The following is a 22,737-nucleotide window of genomic DNA, read 5'->3' as shown; positions in this document are numbered from 1 at the left end:
CATTCTTCCTTAAAGGCGTGAGTTTCTCCTTTTAGTGCAATTTCAGGTTGAGATAAGATGACGGAAGAAGGCAAAATTCAGGGTTTGTTTACATAAGTATGAACTTTGCATCACCAATCATTTATGCATTCCTCCTCTAATCGCTGAGTTTTGTTCTTTAAGGCGAAGGTGAGAAGTGAATAAAAGAGCACGTCTAGTTAACTTTGAGCATTCTTTCTCCCCGAGAGTTGAAGTTCACAAGCCAAAAAAAAATGAAGGTGAAATGGCAAGGGGTTCGTAGGCGCTAAGTATTGATACAACATTTCTTTCCAAATCACCGAACTTCCCTTTGCATTGGCAATTTGACAAGTTCAAGAGTGAAATAAAGAGGGGTCAAGGGAATCAAGTTGCAAAGATCTCCTCACATTTGCTTGTAATCGCCAAGTTTTTGGTAAAGGGCAATGAAATGAAAAATTGGAACGGCTTGATGGCACTTAAGTGTTAGGTGTTTCATTTTGCAAAACCTTCAATGTGATTGCGCAATGATTCAATGTGTCAGTAGAGAGTTAAAGAGAACTCATAGAGAAGTATATTAAGGTGCAGTTAGGGGAAGAAAAGCATCGAAATGATAAATCAACAAACATAATAGTAAAAGGATTGAAGGATTATGGAGTAGGTGAGCACACCAATAAGCTAATTAAAGACTTTTTAGCGGACAAGTTGGAGTTGGTAGGGCATATTCAAGAAGCAAGCAGAATTGGTAGAGCGCTACAGGATGGCAGGAATAGGAATGTAAGGAATTCAACTCAAAATGGCAATGCTAATCCATGCGAAGAATCATCATCTTGATATTTTCTTGCTCATCTTGCCAACTATGGATTCCAGCAATCATGCCTACAACCTAGGTCACCGTCATCTCTAGGCCATCAATCCATTGCCACCTGCATATGTTCACCTTGCGTGAATGATTTTGTTCTGATCTTATTCCTTATTGAGTGTACAGTCGTCTGCTTCTGAATCTCTGTCGACAAGAAATCTCTGACTTGATTGAGGAACCCGTGATCCATCATATCTAAAGTTTAAGTTATCCCAATCCATTCACGCCTTTGAGATATCATCCGTACTTGTCTAATCAGTCCTTTACCCAACAAAGACCTTCCACAAGCTCCCTCAGGGATGAGTCGACATTCAAAAACTTCAAACTTGTCGCTATCTATCCTAAGTCGACAAGCCCGTGTTCTGCTCATTCTATCTTTTCTGCACGGGCGACAACCAATACCTCTAATGACCCTTTTTAAATTCAAATTTAAAACTCAGCTGCAGATCCTACCTAGCCTGGCAGATCAAACGATCATTAATGGTCAATGTGGCAATTGAACTTCCATTGGTGCTTGCAGGCCCATAAAAACTGTGACAAATCAATGCCATATCATCTCTTAACCCAACGCTGTCAATGGCCCCATTGTCGGTCTTCCTGGACAGCTCGTGACATGTGGCATCATCTCGTGAAGCCGTGGTCGATAACCTTCTTGCAACTTCTATCCTGGGGATACGAGGGCCATCAGATATGTTCGCACTCTATTGCTCCAACACAGTGCCCGCTAACCTCTTCAAATTTAAAAGCCGGGCACCTTTTCACCGAGAACATAACATCACCGTCCATTTAAAACATGTGCCAATTGATAGGACCATCAGTAAACCGGTCTTTACCTCCTGAGAACCGATAACATGAGGTTTTGAAAAATTACACTGCCAACTTGCCCTTTTTCCGCTGAAAACACGTGGCATCATCTTGTGATGCCGTGGTCTTTATCTTCCCTACACTTTCAACCATGGGGAAGCGCGGGCCATTAGATCTAAGCTACCTTTATCCACCGGCCGAAATACTTAGAAATTTTGGACTTAGGAAAATTTGATTGGCGTGGGCACAAATATTAAAATGAGACCAACTACAGGGAATTTTTTCGTGCGACTTTAGGAAAAACATTAGGTGGACCGGTCTAACACAACTTAACGTTTAGGAAATAAAATGGCTCTGCCAATGGTAATCAACCCTCGGCCTTAAGTGGGAAAAGGTAACGACAAAATATAACAAGTTTAGGGTTTTTTCTTCACAAGACATAGTCGAATATTCACAAACCCTAGATCCTAAACCATGAACTTTGATAGAGGAAACAATAAAACTAAAATGATCAATATTTAGGCTCGAAAATGAAAATTTTTGTGTAATCATTTTTATGGCTATCAGGGAAAGGAAATCATGTTTTGAGTTTGAGCACAATTGCAAGGTAGTGGTGCATTAGTGCCCTTCTTTGTCATCATTGTGGAGTCCTTTTTATGATTCCATTGAGTGTGATTGCATGCAAGGTTCTAGGGCGGGATTGCAAGACCTTCATGCAATAACGCTCATGCTTGGTGATCCTTCATTGGACTTTGGGTAAGTATACTCTGTTTGGAATGATTGCAAGAGAGACAAGGAATTCCGCTGCTTTCCTTAAGGCAATTTGTGATTGCATTGTTGAGAAGGAAATTGCATGACTTGGGGAGTGGAATTGCAAAGGATAGGAGGAATTCCACTCATGCTTGGGAGGGATTGCAAGACTCCTATGCAATAGCACCCTTCTTTTACTTTGTGGATTTCATCCTTAAGTGCAATACTTTGAAATATTGAACTCCTAATACCCGTGCAAACTGCATCCTCCTTCTCTTGACTTTTGATTTTCATTTGTTCCTTCCCTATTCAGACTTGCAAAACAAACAAATTTCGCATCAAACATATATTAATTGAATTAAATACCATCAATCTTTCACAAACCCTATCATTCAAAACTCTTGCAGAATGCTGATAAAATTCAGCTTTAATGTCTGCAAATAAAAGTGTCTCAAGGTTTGCAATTCTGAAAAGAAATGTTGTAAGAGTCTAGGTTCATTATCTTCAGGTTTGCAATTCTGAAAAGAAATGTTGTAAGAGTCTGGCTTCAATATCTTCAGGTTTGCAATTTGATTTCTGCTCCTTAAGTCATCCTGCTCCTTGAATTGACTGATTGTTTTTGATTTGAGTGCAAATGACGAATTCAATCTATCCTTTATAGGATTCAATGCCTTGAAAGTCGCCACTCTTTACCCTAGCCGACTTGCTTGTGCAAATGCTTTGAATTTCAATGTTTAACTTTAACATTCCCTCCAAGATGGTTGACATGCTTACCCTTCTTTGTTGTACGGAATTTCACTATAGTCATGCATAAACAAAGGCGAAATTACACCAAGTTTGGGCATTAATCGAAGGTCGGACTTAAACATATTACATGCATTACAAGGTTGAAATTTGTAGGTATTCATGTAAAAAAACAAGGTTCTAAATGGTGCATTGAGAGCCTAGGATGGGCCTTTGCTATATGCATGCATTGATCATCAATGACAAGGATGGGTTTTTAGGGTAGTGATGCATTGATTTGAATGGTTGGAGTTTTGAAGACCTTGTGCATTGATTCAAGGTTGGCATTTCACATAGGTGATGCACAGCTAAAAAGGGTGGATTTAGGGCATGTTCATGTATAACTCTTAGCGGTATTGCATGTGAGCAATGCAAGGTTGGAGTTTGCAAGGGATTGTGCATTAAGGCAAAGGGCAAGAGTTTATCAAATGCATGCATTGAGGATCAAGACAAGGTCGGGTTTAGAGCAACATGGTGTATAAATTGCCAAGGTCGGAGATTCACAACTCTCACGCATTAGAGCAAGGGATGAAACCTTAAAGTGCTTAATGTAATGGTTAAGTACAATATTGGGCAAAATTGCAAGGAAACCTTGCAATCCCACCCCCAAAATAATCAAAGCACTTGTATTTCTTCAATTCTTAGAACATCTTGCAATTTGACAACTTTCCAACATTTTTTGCCCTTTTAAGAACATTGACAACTTTTAATAATTCGACTTCTATATTGTGAATTTCCACCTTCAATTCGAAGTCTTGATGCTATTGATGAATACCAGGCTTGAATTTTGAATTCTTGTATTTCTCACACCCTAAGGATGAATTCTTGCACTCTAAGGCACTTCAAGAACGGATCAACACACCTTTCTTAGACTTGAGAAGACTAGACCCTTCTCATAAGCAAAAGGCTAAAACTATTGCCAAGCTAAAACAACTAAACTAAAAAATCAAGCCGAAAGAAAAAAGTGGGGGTCCCCATTTACAATGGGGCAATGTGTGAAAATGTCACAAAACCTCCCATTGGCCAATAGCCTATTTAGTCTTGCACAGTTAATGCATAGATCAGATATTATTTGGAAATCATAGCTGAAGCAATAGGTTAGACCAATGCATGATGTTTCAATCCATGGAAAACAAGTTGTAACATCAAAAATCATATTGCTCAAAGAATACACCTAGTATGTGTTGATGGGGTAATTCAGCACTTCCATCAACACATAATAGAATGCACAAAGTCTATCCTATTCTCTCTTGAGTAAGGGAACTTTGTATGCCCTCCAACTAAACAAACAAAGTAACCTCAAGGTTCCTAATGTCAATTCATGACTAAGCTCAGGATAACTCAGGGCTGATGTGGTTTGCTGGTAATCACGAGGAGGCTTACGCATCCAACAAGCTGATTTGCATTCGATATGACAATCTGGTTGAAGCTTCACTTCTCAAACTGGGGAAAATAAAGAGAGAAGGATAGGGTTTAGAAAACTTAAGGACAATGATAGTAATGGTTGGTGCTATGGATAGACAAATTTCAAATAAAACTGCTTTCTGCTTAGCTAGAGATAAACTCACAACAGCATAAAAATAGTGCAACCTCCAAAGGAAAATAAAAGGATTTTCATATCATGAACATACATTGAGTACCCAATTCTGGCACAATTGAGATGAACATTCACAGTTGAACTAATAGCAACAAAGGGGGCTCAAACTAACCATGCACATAGACCTACAATTAGTAAATCTCCAATGGTATGAACTAGAAATCGATCAAATTCCCTCACACTTCACGAGTAAAATCATTGAACTTTAGCTAATTTGATGAAAAGAAACCATGCAAATAGGAGAAGGCAAATGGCAAACACCATTGTTCAATGTTTATTCACTTGCTTCAGCTGCCATTACAACAATTTTTGCTCAACAATTCCTATTTTATTCCTAATTCTAACCTCTTCTAAATCCTAGCAATTCTAACCATCTATTTTCTAACTTTCTAACCCCTTACAATGAGAGAGGCATTGGCCTTTTATAGATTTTACCTTCTGAATCAATGGACAAGATTTTACCTTCTGAATCAATGGACAAGATTTCCATCCAATGGCTCAGATTTGCCCTCTAGAAACCCTAACAACTTTTAGTTAATGATTTCAACAACCATCAACCACCTTTTCAACTACCATCAACTGCCTTCAATTAATCCCACTAGAGGATAAAAGTTCACGAGGCTCAAGGCACAAAAAGACAAACTTGGTAGCTGGGTACATTAAATGGGTTCAAAAAGTACTCATTTTACAATAAAATAATTGGCATTACAATAAATCCAAATTCTTGTCATCTGCAACTATTCTTTTTTGTTTTTGCATACTTGTATAGCATTTTTGTGTTTGCCACTATCTTCCAAAGATTTGGAATGGCTTCACTTTGGCCTTTCTGCACTGTGGAAGTGCTCCTTTATCCTCATACTCTATCCTGGGCTCTACAACACGTTCTTCATTGACACTGCCTTGAGTTTTGACTTTGATTTCGTTCCTTGGGCCCGTTGGTGGTCTCCGTCTCCTTGATGATGATCCTTTGTAATGTCCCCTACTAGGCTTAGTCTGGTTTTAACCATAATTAATCCATATCAATGTACTTATGACTAAAACCAAATTGATCAGGAGACAAAACTATCTTAAACATCACATTTATTTGTGATATGAATGTTTGATCTAGAGTATAGTTTAGCCAATTCTTTTAAGGTTATTGTTTTATCAATAAGTCAATATCATATTTAGTTCCTAATGAGACCAAGAGGGCTAGATGCAGTAGGATGCCCGTAGCGCTTATCAGGCCCAAGGGCGGTACACTTCCCCTCGGCCCAACTGCGGCAGACCCTAAGTCATCCGTTGTGGGTGGCCTACCTGACAGAGGCCTAGTTCCTGCTATCCTTGCTGCTCTATTCGTCATATGTCTCACTGGGTTTGGATATGCAATTGCCTCATTCATCAGCATGATAATATCTCAATCCATTCCTACTAGTCCTTAATTGAATAATGTGTTGTAGTTGTAATTTTTTCCTTAGTTAATGGAGGTTCATTCATACACATTGTATACCCATATATATATATCATGTGTTAATACATTATATTGATATCCATTACATTAATCTCCATTTACGTACAAATGTATATTAGCCAGATCTAAGTATATGTAATGTATTGAATTGACAACTACATATATTTATGTACCTATGAATTAAATAATTACCTATCTATATGTATGTAAACCCTACTGATTTATGAAAACCTTACTGCAGAATAAACAATTGCGATAAGTATCTTACCTACGTCTCCTGCCGCTTTTTCCTTTATCGCTCTCCTTCCTTTTTTCCCCCCTCTTCCTCCTCACGGCATGCATTTTAATACCAGCGGGGGGGGGGGGGGTGTTGGAGCGGACCCATCTAGGGGTCGTGGCTGCTGATGGAGGAGGTGAGCGGTGGTGACTGTTGGAGTCACCGCTCCCTGATCTACCCGTATTACTTTTCGGGTGCCTTAGTCTACATGCGCCGCATCCCATACAATGCGATCGCTATGTGTAATACGCCCTTTTTAATGTAGTTAAGGTATAACTAGGATGTGTTAATTATAAATTATTGATTTCTAGTATATTATAAGTAATTTATATTGTATATTAATATTGGTTCTATTAATAATATCGTATGGTAATATGATATTATTCCATAATAATAATTATAATGTATTAAATTTGATAATTTATATTGTATATTAATATTATAGTTTATATTTATTTAGTAACACATTATATGGTAAATATAATATTATGTTATGTATCAATAATTATATATCTATTTTATGTTTATTTAATTAACAACATTTTATGGTAAAATTAAGAGTTAATAATTAAAATATGATCATTATATTAATATAAAACAAGGAGTCATTTCTGATTAGGTAACAATAATAATGGAAGGTATAAATGTCTTCTTTTATTAATTAATTACAAAAATGTGGGGTTATGACAGTCCTCCCCACTCAAAATTGCTTGTCCTCAAGCAATTTGGGATTAAGATGATTAATGGTCTTGAGGTCTTGAATGGGGACATGACAAGGGCTAACGGAAAATGCAAAACAGCAAGATGGAGGTGGAAAATGGCACACATAAAGATCTATGTATCATAATTCTTACCTTTGAGATTTCAAACAGCCCAAACTCTCAATTAAGAAATCATCGTTAACTTGATAGTCGATAGTTGATAAATTGACACCTTCCCAAAAGTAAGTTGGGCTGGTGTATCTGTAATTATCATTGATTGGTGGTAATCTTTTAAGTCAGTCCTAATATATATGTTTTTAACATATATTTGTTATTATTGCTCTCAATTGGATTTACTTCATAATTTAATTACTATATAATCTTTAATTTCAATATAAAGATGTTATTTAATAATAATCCGTTTATTATTATAATCTTTTAAGTTAAATATGAAAAATTGATAATATAATAATCAGTTTACTATTAAGACGTTCATTCAAATCTTTAATTTGAATGAACAAATAACTCATAATTAAATAATTGGTGCATAAGCCCATTCAGATATAAATTATTATTATTATTTGACAATACGGGGACATCACACATCCCCAGATGTGGGGTTATGACAACCCTCTCACTTTAGAGGAAAATCGTGAAGTCTCATAAATGAGACGATTTTCCCATATTATTAAATGTTAATTAATAAATGTTTTAATTATCGTATTTATTTAATCACAATACTCCAATGTCGAAAGAGGGGTTATGATAGTCCGCTCCTTCCCAAATTTGCTTGTCCTCAAGCAAATGTTTATTTTAATTTCCTCAACTAAGTCATCTACCAACATGAGTTAAACAACACAGAGCATATACATGGGAAACACGAAGCATACATGAGGAAGGCACAGAGCATACACATAGAAAACATGAAGCATACATATATGCAAACACGGAGTATACATGTGAATACACACATTGTGAAATTTCTTTCTTGTTATGAGTAGAAACACAAATCAACACCAGCTTGATGCAAAAACATAAACACTTAATCTAGTTTGTGATCTCAGGTATAGAGTATTTAAGAATTTCAAATGGAGTGAATATAATGAGTCTGATTAGCTATATCGACAAAGAGGATAGATAGCACAATATTTGGATACTAGCCTCAAGTATTACTTAGATGGACTATTCTTAACTCCCTATTCGCCATTAATGAAAGAGAAAAGATTTAGACACAACGAGACTCCCGTAGCGCTTATTAGGCCCAAGAGCGATACACTCCCCCTTGGCCCAACTGATGGCAGACTTTCAGTCATCCAAGCGGGTTGCCTACCTGACAGAGGCCTAGTTTCTGCTGACCTCATTGCTCTATCTCTCTCCCACACTAGTGGTGAATGTGAAGTATACATCTATTATTAGTCAATTTCTTTAAGATTATACCGTTATCAATGAGATAATTCCATACTCATTCCCTAGTGAGACCAAGGAGAAGTAGGTGCAATAGGATGCCCGTAGCGCTTATCAGGCCCAAGAGCGGTACACTCCCCCTTGGCCCAACTTGTGGCAGATTTTTGGTCATCCACAATGGGTTGCCTACCTGATAGAGGCCTAGTTCCTGCTATCCCATGGCTCTATTCCCTTGTATCTTACTGGGTTTGGGTATGCAATTTATCCATTCATCATTACTTAATAATTAATCCACGGTTTCTTTATGGGACTAATCCTTGTGATCTTAAAATCACATTAATAATACAATTCAATACTAACTTGTAATTTCAATAAATATTTGTGTATGTATTAGCCTTCTCCGTATTCACTTCCTCAGTGAGATCAAAGGATTTAGACGCAATGAGACACCCGTAGTGCTTATCAGGCCCAAGAGTGGTTTACTCCCCCTTGGCCTCACTAATGGTAGACCTACAGTCGCGATAGTGGGTGATGTACCTGACAGAGGCCTAACATCTGCTGACCTCATTGCTCTACCCCATTTCCTCACTAATGGTCCATATGGAATTTATGATTAATTTATTCTCAATTTAATGCTAGCTTATTTGTTACTCTTTTTTTTGTCATTATTATTATATATACATATATATTAAGTATTTTAAATGCCACATGGATATGCCTAATTATCCACTATTCTAATTTGAATTACTCTGAAGTCATAGCCATTCAATATCTATTTGGCTGATAATAATATATTTTAAATTCATCTTACGAGATGGAACCCTCGTTGCTTATCGGTCATGGTATTTGCCTCAGTTTATTGACTAGAATAATTCGTTGATTCAATCTTACCCTACAAGATGGCAAGATCATAGCTCTGATACCATTTGTAATGTCCCCTAACTAGGCTTAGTCTGGTTTTAACCATAATTAATCCATATCAATGTACTTATGACTAAAACCAAATTGATCAGGAGACAAAACTATCTTAAACATCACATTTATTTGTGATATGAATGTTTGATCTAGAGTATAGTTTAGCCAATTCTTTTAAGGTTATTGTTTTATCAATAAGTCAATATCATATTTAGTTCCTAATGAGACCAAGAGGGCTAGATGCAGTAGGATGCCCGTAGCGCTTATCAGGCCCAAGGGCGATACACTCCCCCTCGGCCCAACTGTGGCAGACCCTAAGTCATATGCAGTGGGTGGCCTACCTGACAGAGGCCTAGTTCCTGCAATCCCTGCTGCTCTATTCGTCATATGTCTCAGTGGGTTTGGATATGCAATTGCCTCATTCATCAGCATGATAATATCTCAATCCATTCCTACTAGTCCTTAATTGAATAATGTGTTGTAGTTGTAATTTATTCCTTGGTTAATGGAGGTTATTCATACACATTGTATACCCATATATATATATATATATATATATCATGTGTTAATACATTATATTGATATCCATTAAATAGCCTACGGGCCTCTTGGATAGGTTTATTCTTCACCAGGAGTGATCACTGGCTGGAAGGGTACATTACACACACCCTTTGAATAAAGTTATTTCTTTAACAAACAAAATATATTCATAATCGCACCACATGGGAAGAGTCATTTCTTTAATAAGTTACACCTTTATCAACTTCCTAACAAATCGTACTTTTCTAAAAAGCTTTATTATTTTTCTGTCTTATTGTGTTTTGTTTTATTCCTGTTTTGTCCGTTATTTCTTTTGTCTTGTCTGTTTTTTGTGTTTAGTTGATTTTCTTTTGTCACTCCTTTTTGTCTCATTTGATCTGTCTTATTCTATTATGATATGTATCTGAATTTGATTATTTTGTGTCTCACTAGGTTTGGATATGCAATTGCCTCATTCATCAGCATGATAATATCTCAATCCATTCCTACTAGTCCTTAATTGAATAATCTGTTGTAGTTGTAATTTTTTCCTTAGTTAATGGAGGTTCATTCATACACATTGTATACCCATATTTATATATATATGTATATATATATATATATATATATATCATGTGTTAATACATTATATTGATATCCATTACATTAATCTCCATTTATGTACAAATGTATTTTAGCCACATCTAAGTATATGTAATGTATTGAATTGACAACTACATATATTTATGTACCTACGAATTAAATAACTACCTATCTATATGTATGTAAACCCTACTGATTTATGAAAACCTTACTGCAGAATAAACAATTGCGGTAAGTATCTTACCTACGTCTCCTGCTGCTTTTTCCTTTATCGCTCTCCTTCCTTTTTTGCCCCCACTTCCTCCTCACGACATGCATTTTAATACCAGTGGGGGGGGTGTTGGAGCGGACTCATCCAGGGGTCGTGGCTGCTGATGGAGGAGGTGAGTAGTGGTGACTGTTGGAGTCACCGCTCCCTGATCTACCCGTATTACTTTTCGGGCGCCTTAGTCTACATGCGTCGCATCCCATACAATGCGATCGTTGGGTGTAATACACCCTTTTTAATGTAGTTAAGGTATAACTAGGATGCGTTAATTATAAAGTATTGATTTCTATTATATTATAAGTAATTTATACTGTATATTAATATTGGTTCTATTAATAATATCGTATGGTAATATGATATTATTCCATAATAATAACTATAATGTATTAAATTTGATAATTTATATTGTATATTAATATTATAGTTTATATTTATTTAGTAACACATTATATGGTAAATATAATATTATGTTATGTATCAATAATTATATATCTATTTTATGTTTATTTAATTAACAACATTTTATGGTAAAATTAAGAGTTAATAATTAAAATATGATCATTATATTAATATAAAACAAGGAGTCATTTCTGATTAGGTAACAAGAATAATGGAAGGTATAAATGTTTTCTTTTATTAATTAATTACAAAAATGTGGGGTTATGACATCCTTGCATCTCTCAGACTCTTTTGGTATCACCTATCCTACATGGACAAACAAGCTCAAGGATCAATCACATTTTCATGGTACTCAATCCTCATGAACACACATCATCACGTATTGTTTCACTTATTCCTTCACTCATTCCTTTAAGGAACTGAAATTGATCAGCCCCTTGTGTTGCAACATTTGATCATCACTCTGTAATCATGTTTAAGAGGGTCCCTTTGGGCTTGGGAAAGTGATCCAAGAAAAGCCAAGGATCAAACTTGGCACAAAGAATTCCTTTAGGAATAAGACCAGACCAGATTTTATAGTATTAACATTGAGATTGGTGAGTAAGGGGCAAAACACAGACCTAACTCTGGGGTTAGGAAGGCTTCTGGGATTATGAGTTGTTCTATTTTATAGTGCCATCACCGAATTTTGAACTGAAAGGGAATATTTGGACTTAAACTTTAGGGGTAGGAAGCCTCTTAGGAATAAGTCTTAATCCCTCTTTATGTGTTACCACCAAATTTGGGAACTTTTCAAGCTCTTTCTTGAAATTCAGTGTAAAACTTGATCTTTGGAAGGCAATTAGTACTAAGGGCAAATCTTAATTTCAATGCTAATACTAAACTTGGGTACTTTGGGTGGAAGTTCGGTGTTAAGACACTCTTTGGGAATAAGGAGCATTTTCTGGTTTGAGTTTCAAAACACTGAACCTCTAAGTTGCATGTGCTTGGATGTTGCTTGAGGTTGCTTTAGCTTGGGTTTACGATGGAACCCATTGGATAACTTTAGCACATGGAATGTCTTTAGGAACAATGTTTATTCCTTTTTTCAAGGTACACACCGAACTTTGTAGAGTGGACAGTAAATTCGGTCACAACCATGGGGTTAAGACACTTTTAGGAATATCTTTATCCTATCTGCATTGCAAACACCAAACTTGAAGGGTGAAATCAGAATTTTGGGCTAAAGTTTGAGGTTGGGATAGATTTTAGGATTAAGGGTCTAATCTAATTTGTAGTGCAGGTACCGAGTTTAGAGGGGATTGGGCAGAATTTCGGTGTTGGGAAGGCCTTTAGGATTAAGGCCTTATTCCAACTTACAATGCTAACACCAAATTTTGGGGGGAAAATCCAAAATTTGATTCTAGGTTTGGGGTGGCCTATGGTTTGGGGGTACTTTGACTTTGCTCCTATTTCTCGTTGGATCAAATTAGCTCTTTAATGATCTTTTTCTCCCTTGGTTGTTTATTTGCCTTGTTTTCTCTCATGCTTGGACCTGACTCTGATTTTCCACGCAACCCTAAGGTCTCTCTCTCTCTCTCTCTCTCATGTTAGCAAGGCAGAAAGAAGGATAGGGGGTCCCTGTCGGAGATGGGGAGTGTGTGCATAGCACAACACTATGGAGCACAATAATTAATCATATTGTCAACATCGCACATAAGTACGACTAAGTGATTACTCAATGCATTAATCACATTTAATTTCATAATCAAAACATAAATGATTCTGTAGTCAAATTTGTACAAACACTAGATAGCATCAAAAAGGCAAACCATAGCTCTAAAATAGAACATCAGCATGTTAGCATTGTAATTTGTCATTTTCATGACAGTACAAAATGAAAGCGTTAATGGTAGAACTCTATTTAAATTATAAAGAGAAGCACCCCAAGATCTAACTAAAGCTTAAACTAAAAAAATTCACAAATAAGCATGCTCTCCAAGATTTCAATCAAGGTTTTGCATTAGTTGAAAATATTTGACCATGTGTTTATCCAAAATGTATCATTGGGATATCAATAGTCAAGGCTTGCAATGATATTTTCAGATTAGGAGAATAAACTATTTAAGCATGAACCAGTACAACCTTGTATTGATTAAGACAAAGACCAATATTTGGTTATCAACAAAAGATTTAATTGAATAACATCAACGGATGTTAAATATTGGCTAAATTAGAGACCAATAATCTACTTCAAAAAAATATTATTAAATAGATAATAATCACATGGTTCTAGAAGATAAATCGGTAAAGAAATCCAAAGCTATTGTAATGTCCCCTTCCTAATCAATTGAGTCATGGTGGACCATTAGCCTATTCAATTGTTTCCTGTAGGCTAATGATTTGGGGTTAGGGAACTTTGGAGATAGTTTATCTAGCAAGATGGTAGTATTAGATGTTTTATTGATCTTCGACAGTTATGATGTGTGTAACACCCTTTGTTGGAGTGGATTTGGGTGAGTTCTTGAATACTTACTATTTTTAGTAAGTTAGTTTTGGGCATTGACATGAGCCAGCTGGCAATGTTACTATTTTTAGATGTGTCAGTGAGAGTAGTGGATGCCAATATTTCGATATTTGATATAGTCATAGTGATCTTAAATTTAATAACAATAAGTTATTATTTTATAAAGTTGAGTTAAATATTTAACCTCATCATTATTTTAAATGTTTTTAATAAAAGACTACATGGGCACCAATATTAATATTAAATGATAAAATTAAATAAAGGGCACTTCTGGAGACGTCGATGCCACTTTGGGGAGATAAGTGATTTAATTAAATATTAAAAAAAAGGCAAATGAGAAGAGGGGTGTAGCCTTTTGGTGTGGTATAAAAGTAAATTTGTGGAGTTCATTTCATATGCTGGATTTGATATTTGATATTCTTGTTATTGTTGGAGGAGTTTTTTCTTCCTAGGGTTTGAGAAGACGAAATCCCTTATAGGCAACATCTTACACGGTGAGAAACCCAATCTGGAAGATTTATTGGTGGTTTCATACAAAAATCACTGTTGGACTTAATTGCAGATTGATATTTTTAGTTTGTTATACAGAGAGCTCTTTGTAGTTAAAGGAAAGATTATTTGAAGAGTTTTGAGTGAGCTCTTTGTAGTTTGTTTCCTTTGATGGTCGTACATCTTCCTTTGATGGCCATACATGCTTAGAAGTGGCGTGGGTTTCTAGGAGGCTGGATGACTTGGATTTGGAGGTTTATGCTGCTGTTTGGGGACACCTAGGGCTGGTGAACACAGAGATATCATTTTCTTGGCCATTGGAGGTGATTTTGGAGTGTGGCTTCCATTCTAGTTGATGCCAGTTTGTTGATTTCAGTTCCAGTTCAGTCTTCTTTATTGCTGCATTTTGTGGGTATGTCTGAAATATATTTGTAATGTAATTTTATAAACTGGGTTCATATTTTTGAGAAATATTGTATTTACAATTGTGAAGTTAAATTTGGAATATTTCAGCCTTGTGATTTTCTGAATATTGTCAATTTTCTGTGTTGTTTAATTGCTGCAAATATCTCTATTATCTGCACTCTTTGTTTTATAAACAATTGCCCCAAAAAAAAAAAGGCAGAACAGGGCTGCATATTACAGTTATTACTTTAATGAATAATGAACATCAATAACCTAACAAGATTACCGAATGTAATTTAACTTGTGGACTTACAAACATAAGCTTAACAATAGCTGAATAACAATACTCTAATAGGCATTTGTTGAAACAAAATGAATCAAATGAGTTCCAAACGCTAAGACCTGTTGTGGCACCTTCGTTTGCGATTCATGTCACTTAAACCACTTATTTCTCATCTTAGGTGCCTATATTCTTCAATCATACTACTCAAAAGTTATGCTGTCCCAGGATTGCATTTATGCTCCTCTTGTCATTTAGCTAACATGTAGGTGCATTTAGACATACTTATACCACTGAAGTCTGAATATCTCACTTCTACACACCCATTTGAGGTGTCTCTACCACTAAGAGGCTATCTTCATGCTTGCAGGCATCCGTTTTTTCTGCTCTTGTCACCTATCAATGTCCTAGGTTTGCCTATTGAAGACTTTCATCAATATAACAATATGGTTTGACTAATTGAATTTGCACATTTGACATGTTTTCCACTTCCAAAAAACCTTGTTTGCCTTCCTTCTTCTTGAATTGTCTTTTAGTGCACAAGACAACTTTTCTTTTCTCAAACAGGCTTACATCATCTCCTGCTTATACATATTGTTTGGCAAACAAGCAACACAACATTGAGAATGATAGGCAACTCACGGCTGAAGTTTTGGCACGAGGCTTATATATTCTACACCATGATAGACAGATATGACAACACCAACATGAAGGGTCTAAACGTTCAAAGTTCTGTATGGGTGCAACAAATCTTATGTAGGAAATTCAATGCTTATCGTGGTGTATAAAAGTTCACAATAGAGATTAGTGAATGTGGAGTGATTAACTCTTAAATAAATGCCTTTATCTACTCATATAAATTTTAAATTATTTGATTGTCAAATTAAATTGCTAATCCTATTTTATTTGTTTTGTAGAATGATGTTGTATCATGCATTAGGGCATGTTATTTCTGAAGCTCCACATATTGCACTTCTGGCTGAATCTGAAAAAGTAAGTCCTGAAGCATGTTGCTTCATTACATTAGCAGCAACATGATAAAATATTTCTGACGTGAAACTTTTAAGCAGATTAGGCAATGGATTTTAATGCTTCTTGCTTTCTTTGTCTTGATAGAGCCATCAACTTTGATACTTTGTTAACATGATTTTTTTCAGCTTCTTCCATTTATCTTGGATGGGATATTGGTATTAAGCAATGGAGTTGAGAACAAAAGTTATCTTCAATCGCTTCTTTTGTCTTTATCTGGAATTATCGTTGATGAGAACAAAGGTATGTTCAAATATCCTTTAAGTTTTCTTTGTTTATTATCATTTTAAATCCAAATCAATTCTTCATGACCTACTATGATGTTTGCTGCATTTTCTTGGTAAGTTGTCTGGTTTGGACATGTGGGATCTTCTATTTAAATAGCCCATGCACTATTTTCTCTTTAAACAGTCCATGTGCTAGAAACAACAAATGAAAAATAAATGTTTTGACATATGTTATTAGTTGTTTAACTTTATACTATTGGCCTAAATAATAGTATTGTTTGTGACATTCTTGATGCACGTTCTGCATTCTAGTTGGCTATTGAGATAAATTTGTTTAGCTTTTTTTGGTTTTGACATTCCTTTTTGTACATTCAACAGAAAAGATAGAAAGCATGGTGTGATCTTGCTAAAGATGGTCAAAAGAATAGGATGGTTGTTTACTATCTAGGGGCTTGCGGGTACTTCTCGCTCTGAAGGAGAAACAAACATTATAAACCAACTGTTACAGGTCGAGATACCCGTCAAAATGAAGGACCTCCTCGAAAGTATGCCGCACTTGCGAGCGACATTGTTGCAATCCGCAATAATAACCCCAGTAGGCCAACCAATACATGGCAAGGACAATCTTGGCGAGACAGCGGCAGACCCATTAACCCTGACGATCAACAATGGTAGACACCCAGCAGTGGTGGAAATGGGTATATTGGGTACCATCCTGACCGACACAATTGTCGACGGCGGGTCGGGAGTAAATGTCTTGCTAGAGGAAACATGGAAAAAATTGGGTAAACCTACTCTTTGGCCGTCCACCTTTAATTTATTGGGAGCAGACCAACACGGCATCAAGCCGCTTGGCACACTCATGGCGCAACCAGTGACGATCGGAACACAGCCGTTCGTCTTGAATTTTGTGGTTATCCCATAAGAAGAAGGGGTATGACGCCATCCTCGGCAGAGGCTGGTTGGTGGCGGCCAAAGCAAACCACAATTGGAAGAAGAACACCTTGTCCATGGAAAAGGCTGGCCGAAGGTATACCATTGACCTCAAAACTCAACTGGTCAGTGAAGAGTTGGCATCAGAGTCAGAGTTCGACGGAGACGATACCGACGAAGGAAAAGAGGGCAGGGAACCAGATGACGAAGGCATCTTAGGAATTCAAGCCTGTTCTGAGGATGAGACGGATTCTTTGAGAGGGCTCTTCCATTGGCAAATGGAAGACTATGAATTATTGTACGGGTGCAATATGTTGGGGATTGAAGGACCTGACATGAACGAGTTTCCGCCAGAATACGGACAATACAAGGAAGGGGATGCCCCTATGGATGACGCACCAGCGCACCAGTTTGACAAAAGTAAGCCCATAAGGTACCAAGAATCCGCACTTCAAGTTACAAACCTTGGAGAAACTTCAGAACAGAAAAATATTCTGGTCGGCGACGACTGGAATCCGGTCTTAAAGACGGCAGCGTTCAAAATCTTCACAGAATACAAGGATGTGTTCGCTTGGACATATAAGGACCTCAAGGGGGTACCACAAGAACTTTGTGTACATCGGATCCCTCTGGTTCCCGGAGCCGTGCCCGTACGGAAGAGGCCATACAGGATGAACAAAAATTATGCGGCCAGGGTAAATAACGAAATTGATCGCATGCTTGAATCAGGGATTATCTTCAAGGTCCAGACGAGTGAATGGGTATCACCCATTGTGATATCCTTGAAAAAGGAGGCCGATCAGATAAGAATCTGTGTAGACTTTAGGTGTTTGAATGCTGTCACAATTAAAGATCCGTTTCCCATACCATTCACAGACACCATCCTCAAGGAAGTCGCGGGTCATGAAATTTATTCGTTTATGGATGGATTCTCCGGATATAATCAAATTTCCATTGCAGAGGAGGACAAATTGAAGACCACCTTTGTCGTAGAAGATGGCGTCAATGCATACAACCGGATGCCATTCGGGTTGTGCAACGCGCCAGCTACTTTTCAACGGATAATCCTCCATATCTTCGATAAAATGTCCGTAGGAAACTTCAAAGCATTCTTGGATGATTGGTCCATTTACAGCACGGAGGAGGCACATCTGGCCGCACTTGGCGAATGCATGGAGAGATGCCGACGAGCCCGCCTCGCCCTAAATCCCAAGAAATGCAGATTCGTGGTGCCTCAGGGCAAATTACTAGGGCACATCGTCTGCAAGGCTGGACTGAAGACGGACCCTGACAAAGTACGGGTCATTGTGGAGATGGAGGCGCCCGACGATGTCACTGGCGTCAAGTCATTTCTTGGACACATTGGGTATTATAGGCGGTTTATTAAGAACTTTGGCCAAGTATCATACCCACTTGATAAGCTGACACGAAGGGGGGAGCCGTACGTCTGGGGGACGGCCCAAGAAGAGGCTTTTCAAGAGTTAAAGTCACGATTGGTGGGTGCGTCAATCTTGACATACCCAGACTGGGACAAAGAGTTCCATGTACATGTCGACGCATCCAACTTCGCCATAGGGGCCACCCTGGCACAGGTTGGCAGCCACGGGCTGGACCACCCAGTGTATTTTGCAAGTCGACTCTTGTCAAACGCAGAGAGGAACTACAGCACGACGGAGAGAGAAGCCCTCGGCATGGTATACTCCGTCCAAAAATTCCGACATTACCTATTGGCGACACCATTCACATTTTATGTGGATCACCAGGCGTTGATGTATTTGGTGAACAAGCCAATCATCCAGGGGCGGATTAGTCGATGGCTGTTACTGTTACAAGAATTTACGTTCAACATCATTGTCAGACCTGGCAGGAGCCATGTCATAGCCGACCAGCTATCACGGATCAAGTCTGGAGAGCCGGCCGAAGGCGTTAGCGAGGATTTTCTGGACGCCCATCTTTTTCGCATTGCCATCCTTCCTCATTGGTACACGAGTGTGGGTGAATACCTGTCAACGTCAAAATTTCCTAAGGAAATGTCAGCAGGCGAAAGACGAAACTTGTATTAAGAAGCCGAACATTCCAACTTATAAATGGCCTTCTCTACAAGATGGGACCTGACCAGATCCTACGACGATGCGTCTTGGAAGAGGAAATCCCAGGAGTATTGAGAGAAGCCCATGAAGGGGCCGCTGGAGGACACATGGGACCGGATACAACAGCAAGGAAGGTCCTACTAGCGGGCTTGTGGTGGCCGACACTACATAATGACGCCAGAGAATGGGTGACAAATTGTGATACATGTCAGCGTGCTGGGCGACCGTTAAAGAGGGATTTCATGGCACTTAACCCGTCGCATGCTCAAGAGTTGTTCAAAAGATGGGGGTTAGACTTCGTTGGTCCATTGAAACCAAGTCGCGCCCGACGATGTAGATACATTGTCGTGGCGACAGAATATTTGACCAAATGGGTCGAAGCAAGGGCTTTGGCAGACAACTCCGCCGTCAGTACGGCGAAATTCATTTATGAATAGATTATCACCCGGTACGGAATACCTATTCAACTGACAAGTGATAGAGCGGGGCACTTTGTAAATCATATTATTCGACTACTGACAACCGAGTTCAAAATTTTTCATTCTCTATCAAGTCCGTACTATCCCAGGGCAAACGGTTAGGCTGAGGCGACCAACAAAATCATCGTGTCGGTAATTTATAAGTCCTGTGGGGTGGAAAAAGAAGACTGGGAGGAGCGTCTGCCTTCGGTACTTTGGGCGTACCGCACAACTTACAAAGTATCCACCGGGCAGACACCTTTCCAATTGATGTACGGCCAGGAGGCTGTGGTACCGGTCGAATTCATGGTGCCAAGTCTCAGAATCACTATTGACAACAAGCTAGGCGACATGGAAAGCCTTCGAGAGAGACTATACGCCTTAAATAAGTTGGATGAAAGACGGATGATGGCACAATGGGTGACAGACGTGGCCCAGCAACGCAGGAAATACTGGCATGACCAACACATTCGGCGGGCGAGGTTCACGTCGGGCCAATTAGTCCTAAAGTATAACGGACGGAACGAGATTAAGCCCGGCAAGTTCAGAGTGAAGTGGCTAGGTCCTTACAAGATCCGAGAGGTCGCAGCGAATGGATCGGTCAAGCTCTCGACCCTCGACGGACAGGAAATTCCAGAGGGCGTCAACAGGTCAAAACTGAAAGTGTATCACCAGAGGCTGGAGGCGCAGGAGCAGCCCGACAGGAGGCGCGCAGTCGCAGTCAGATAATGAAAGAAAATGAAAAAAAAATTAGAAAATTTGAAAAAATATATACACGAAAATTTGAAAAAAATATATATAAAAGAAAAATTGAAAAAAAATTGAAAAAAAAAAAAGAGAAAAAAAAAAAAAAAAAGAAAAACGAAGGAAAAAGAGACCACCGTATGGTGGCCACGTAGTGGATACCACCGTGCGGTGGCACCACCGAAGGTGGAACCCACCGTGCGGTGGAAGCCACCGACGGTGGGACCACCGACGGTGGGACCACCGACGGTGGGACCACCGACGGTGGGACCACCGACGGTGGAAGCCACCGTGTGGTGGGACCACCGAAGGTGGAAGCCACTGTGCGGTGGAAGCCACCGACGGTGGAAGCCGCTGAAGGCCGCGGGAGTATAAAGGCTGGCCACCGAAGAGATTTCTATCACAACGCCGCACATACCGAAGGCAAGGAACACAGCCGCCGAACCCAACACCACCACGCCACCACGCGGTAAGGGAACCACCGAAGGGAAAACAAAAGCAGCCGAAGGGAAAACAAGAGCAGCCGAAGGGAAAGAAGAAGAAGCTACCGTGCGGTGGAAGTGAGGAAAGGCGACTTCAGCTTCGTCGCTACGCGCCTGATCCTAATCATTCAATTATATAGTATGCAATCAATTGAATGCGGGTCTTTGAGGAGGGGGGTTGAAATAGTGAAGGCGCCGCACTGAGTACTTTCAGATTTTCTTCCAACAGGACCCGTGTGTGTAGCAGTTCGAGGGAAATCAGAATAAAGTTCCAAATGCGTAGATCCGGGTGATTGATGGAATAAACACCGGACATATCCCATACTTCTCACCCCCACCGGCCGGCTGATGGAAATGGACTGACTACCGTAGATATTTGTGTTATTTCGGAAATAGAATTTTGTGCAAACACCGTGCGGTCAAAACGCACCGCACACAGGTACATCACCCCCGCACACTCTTAGCTGCCCGGAGGCAGTTAGCCGTTTTTTTTGCAACGCTACAGCTAAAATCAAAAATCAGTTATAGGAAACTAATGGAGTCTGCAGGAAAGAGGAGTTGGAAAAAACGGTTGCAGGAGGGCAGCCACATGAATAAGGATACGCGAGTTCTTCCTTCGGATGTTCGCATAGCCGGTACAACAATGCACGTCAGGCAGAAGAGAAAGGCACCACAGCAGCATGCCGCACGAGGGAAGAACGCATTGACCCCACAGCAGATCACCTTTGAGGGATTGAATGGGTCCGAATGCAGGAAGTGGTGGCAGGATACACCAGATGATGATTTGGTGAAGACGAGCCTTCGGAAAGAAGGAGTGGAGTGGGCCGTCCGAATGCCTGTGTTTGCTGTCCGTGAGTATGAGAGAGCATTACGATTCATGGTTGATACCTTTGATCGCCATTCACGGACGAGTACATTTGAGTACCTTGGGAGGGATATCACCGTATCCTTCAAACCTGCAGATTTTACGAGAGTGTTTGGCATTCCAGGAGTACATGGCAAGGTGGTGGAATTGAAAGCTAAAAAGATGACGCGGGAGGAAAAAGAACACTGGATTAAACGAGTATCCCGAGATTTAACCACAGCAGAATTAGAGAGCATTGTGGATGCCACGAAGAGCCGTGGGATGCGTAGGTCTTTTGTCGCAGAGGGCCATTGGCGATGCATAATGGACGTCATCAAGAGTAGGTTGACAGGGTCTGGTAGGGCATCGGACATCGCTCTCCCACAGATCATATTGATGAATGGACTTCTGAATGGCGTTGTGTATGATTGGGCTACATTGTTATCAGAGCGGATGTGCGAGTTCTTGATGATGGAGCATCGCACGTTTTACATGCCCCACTATGCCATCGGATTGTTTCTGGAGGCCACGCGACAAGTAGTACCGGAGGCAGAATTGGAGATACAGCCACATAAACCATTAGCAGACGGTGAGCCTCCTATCATGCATTGGCGACACCTTGACATTGGCCACTCTTCCGCGAAGCGGAAAAGGATATTAGAGACCACCTCAGCAGAACCTGATAGTGGGCGAGAAACTTCTAGCAGTGCAGAGGATTCGGAGGATTCGGAGGATGAGGATGACAGTAGCAGTCGGGCCACAGACGAGGGGAGGATGGAGCTCGCCGGAGAGCGAGTGTTGTTTGCACCACCCACACTCCCACTTGGCACACTTGTGGGGTCGTCGGCGGGCAGTACTTCGATTCCGGCATTTGGGCAGAGCCGCACGCCCGTTACACTCGGGCCCATGCAGCCGGCCGCAACA

General features: G+C 39.4%; 1 protein-coding gene across 4 annotated transcripts in view; it reads left to right on the top strand.

The window, feature by feature from the left end:
- LOC131076986 (MMS19 nucleotide excision repair protein homolog) overlaps positions 1 to 22,737 on the top strand; it is a 338,109-nt gene that overhangs the window by 243,892 nt on the left and 71,480 nt on the right. For all 4 annotated transcript variants that reach the window (XM_058014340.2, XM_058014342.2, XM_058014341.2 and 1 more), the window contains 2 exons: positions 15,924 to 15,999; positions 16,164 to 16,278. In XM_058014340.2, the coding sequence (XP_057870323.2) occupies positions 15,924 to 15,999; positions 16,164 to 16,278 (191 nt within the window). The remainder of the gene's footprint in view (positions 1 to 15,923; positions 16,000 to 16,163; positions 16,279 to 22,737) is intronic.

Source organism: Cryptomeria japonica, chromosome 6 (assembly GCF_030272615.1).
Source record: "Cryptomeria japonica chromosome 6, Sugi_1.0, whole genome shotgun sequence".
NCBI classification, from domain to species: Eukaryota; Viridiplantae; Streptophyta; class Pinopsida; order Cupressales; family Cupressaceae; genus Cryptomeria; species Cryptomeria japonica.
Note: the sequence above shows the minus strand (reverse complement) of the source record. Positions and strands in the feature narration are given on the sequence as shown.